This window comes from Alligator sinensis, unplaced genomic scaffold (genome assembly GCF_000455745.1).
Source record: "Alligator sinensis unplaced genomic scaffold, ASM45574v1 scaffold1255_1, whole genome shotgun sequence".
Taxonomy (NCBI): Eukaryota; Metazoa; Chordata; order Crocodylia; family Alligatoridae; genus Alligator; species Alligator sinensis.
This window is the reverse complement of record NW_005843120.1, coordinates 119,404-122,589: the sequence shown is the minus strand read 5'-3', so window position 1 is coordinate 122,589 and position 3,186 is coordinate 119,404. Positions and strand designations below refer to the sequence as shown.

Genomic DNA, 3,186 nt, shown 5'->3' with positions numbered 1-3,186 from the left:
CGCGCCGGGGCAGCCATGTGCTCCCAGCCCAGAAACCGCAGCTGGGGCTTCCGGTTGGGAGGCAGGACCAGATGTTGTTGGAGCCTGCCGGGCTTCCCTTGGGTCCTACTGCTCTTGATTTCTGTCATTTTTGACAGGAACCAAGGGCAGAGAAATATTAATTCTCTACATTTTTTTAGGGGCTCCGCGGGCTGGCCTGCAGACCGTATTTTGCCCATCCCTGCCTTAAGGCTACAGGTATCAGAACAGTAATTCCAGTTCCTTTGGTCCTGATCCTCTCAGAGCACCAAGGTATCCAGGGCCTACTTATGCCACGGCATCTGCATTATCCTGTTGAGTTTTGGCATCAGGGGCTCACTTAGCCACATTGGTGCCAAGTGCTTCTATGCTGTCAACCTTGATACTGGCGGCTCTGGTTTGACACTCCTTGAGTCTCCCTTGTTAACTTCAGCAAGGCCAGTTGTACCTGAGGGGATCTCAGTTAAATTCATCAAGGTCAGTTGCATGGAAACACCAAAAAAACCCTGTGTTGCTTCTCTAAAATAAAAGCTTTCATTCCCCCTTTATGAGGAGACTGACAAAGTATCTCCCTTTTCTTGCCCTTTCTTTATGATACACAGACCCTAAGTGCTTGGTCCTGTTGGCCTCCAATACCCATTTGACACTCCAGCCCTACTGTGAAATCAGCTTCACAAATAAGGCTTCTACCCCAAATCAGTCTACTCTGCAATTTTAAATACGTCAGCAGGCTGTATGTCTGCCAAAGTCTTCTCCATCACATTCAGTTCAGCAAACAAACACAAGAGCTCATACTTCATCCTTGTTTCCAAACAGAGCTGTGATACCCCCTTCTTGAACCTCCACTGGATGATCAGAAGTCATTCAAAGAGAATTTCAGACACACTGGAAATTGACTGTAACAGTTTGGGATAAAAACAAAAATCACACACTCTTGGACATTTTACATACTGCTTTTCTAAGCAGACTAGCTATGACCCTGCATAAAATTGTGGCAGACTCAAGGCTCTTCGTTCCAACAAAAAAGAAAGCTTAAAGAAAGTCATAAATAGTTCCCTCAGTGGGATTTGAGTATTTTAATCCCAATATGGCTCTGCTGATTTTCTAAAGCAGTGGGGGCCAGCCTCTTTGGCAGGCATGGCACAGATTAGATGTGTGCCCTCTCCAAGTGCAACTCTGATCCCTTTCCTTTGCTCAATCTGCTGCTCTTCTTTCTGCTCCCTACTCCATATTCCTTGTCCAGTCCCCTCCTCTGTTTTCTGCTTCCCATCCTATTGGCTGCTGTGTTACCTGTCCCCTCCCATATCTACCAGGTGCCATACACAGAGGCTGCCTGTGACACAGATTAGGCACCTAATCTAAGGCCAGATAAGACTCCTGGATTCTTAGATAATATTTCTCCTGATTACGGAAGGTCAACTAACAGCAGACACACTGCATGAGGTCTATGGTAACAGGTCACCATACACTGCACACCCTAGTTTCAGTCCTCTGGGCTGCCGAGAGGTCTGGAACGCCTCTGAAGACCTTTCTTTTGAAAGAAATAATGGATCTGGTGCTAAATTGGGATGGTATCCTGGATACTTCAGAAGATTTACATGTAGCCTTGCATCACTGGGGTATTTATTTATGTCAACCAGGGTGACATGCCAAAGTAAATAAGATTTGTCTGCATAGGTAACATCAAATCACACATCAAATCTGCAAGGTGCAGTTCATCATTGGGCTCAAAGCACCCAAGTAGCAAACATACTTTGACATGAATATATAAGATGAGCAAATTACACCACACCAAGATCAGAGAAGGGACTGGGGAGCAGGCAGCTGCCCAGGCAGGCAATGGTGTCCCAGCCTCTGCTCTGATCTCAAAGTGGGAGCTGGGCAGGAGGCAGCTGCCCAGAGCTGGGGTGTGGGGCTGGGAGACAGATGCTTTGGAGGCGGACTAGTTCTTCCTGCTCCCCAGAGCCCAGGCATGATGACAGTCTGCCAGCCAGAAGCTGGTACCCAGGGGAGCCTGCACCTCCCCCTGCCTGCTGTAGAGGAGCAGAGTGGGGCACGAGTAGCCCAGCACTGAACTGCTCCTGTTGGGAGCAAATTTGCTCCTGACAGGTGCATGTGTAGACATGTTCCCAGGGAAAGTTTACCGCACATTATTTTACTGCACAGTAAGATTACAGCACATTAATAGCACATGTAGATGGGCCCTATGTAAAGCATTAAAACCACCAATACTATAAGACCTGTATTTGCAAGAAGGAATCAATTTTGAGTATCCTAACTTGAATGATGTTCCAGCCACAACATTTAATATAACTTTTTGCATTTGAACTTAAAATGAAAAATGACTAGATTGTGAAAAAGGGCAGTGACATCCTATCCTGCGTCATGTTATATAATCCTTTTTTCAAGTGCATAAAAGTATGAAAACACACTTACCTAAAAGGGGTGCTATCCAATACACTAGTGAATACTCCCAGAATTCTTCATGGAAACAGTTTGTGTGTAATGAAAAGGCCAATGCTGGATTAAATATTGCTCCTGTGAGGTTTCCTCCTGCAAAAAACAAGCAAGCAACAGCATCAAGAAAAAGGGTTTAGCTTTATCTGTACTACTTTTGAGTTATTAGGTAGTGAGGTATTAAATAAAATGTAAAGCCTTGATGCTACAATGGAATCTATGCCTTGTTACACTGCTAATCAATAGCATTACAGAACTTAGTTTAATTCTGATATGAAATGAACACTTTTAGTAGAAGTTTAACAATATGTTCTAGGCATAGCCTATAACTCAATTAATATATTTCTAGCAAATACCATATTTAAATCGGTTAAGGACAATTAATCAATCAAGTAGTCTATCTTAGTAGGTAGTTTGTATTATGTTTAAAAAAAAAAATCTCTATACACACCAGGTCAGGGAAATTTCTAAAACCTTTCTGACCACTCAGTCTCCTTTGTAGGTAGGGTCCATGGTTGTATTCTTGGTGTGAACTATATGTTGTCAGTCCTAATTGTTGTTTACTTAAGAAATGTTATCAAAGATTAATTTTACTCTATTCTTCTGTCTACTTAATGATTTTAAACCCTCTATATTAATAATTAGGTGCTACTTTATGAAAAGTTAACAACAAATCTCATTCACAATTGAGTTAAATTAAAAGTACTGCTA

General features: G+C 42.9%; 1 protein-coding gene across 1 annotated transcript in view; it reads right to left on the bottom strand.

Moving 5' to 3' along the window:
* AQP11 (aquaporin 11) overlaps positions 1–3,186 on the bottom strand; it is a gene marked incomplete at its 5' end in the record, with an annotated part of 14,127 nt that overhangs the window by 3,474 nt on the left and 7,467 nt on the right. Inside the window, one exon of the mRNA XM_006037473.3 lies at positions 2,455–2,571. Coding sequence (XP_006037535.3) covers positions 2,455–2,571 — 117 coding nt within the window. The remainder of the gene's footprint in view (positions 1–2,454; positions 2,572–3,186) is intronic.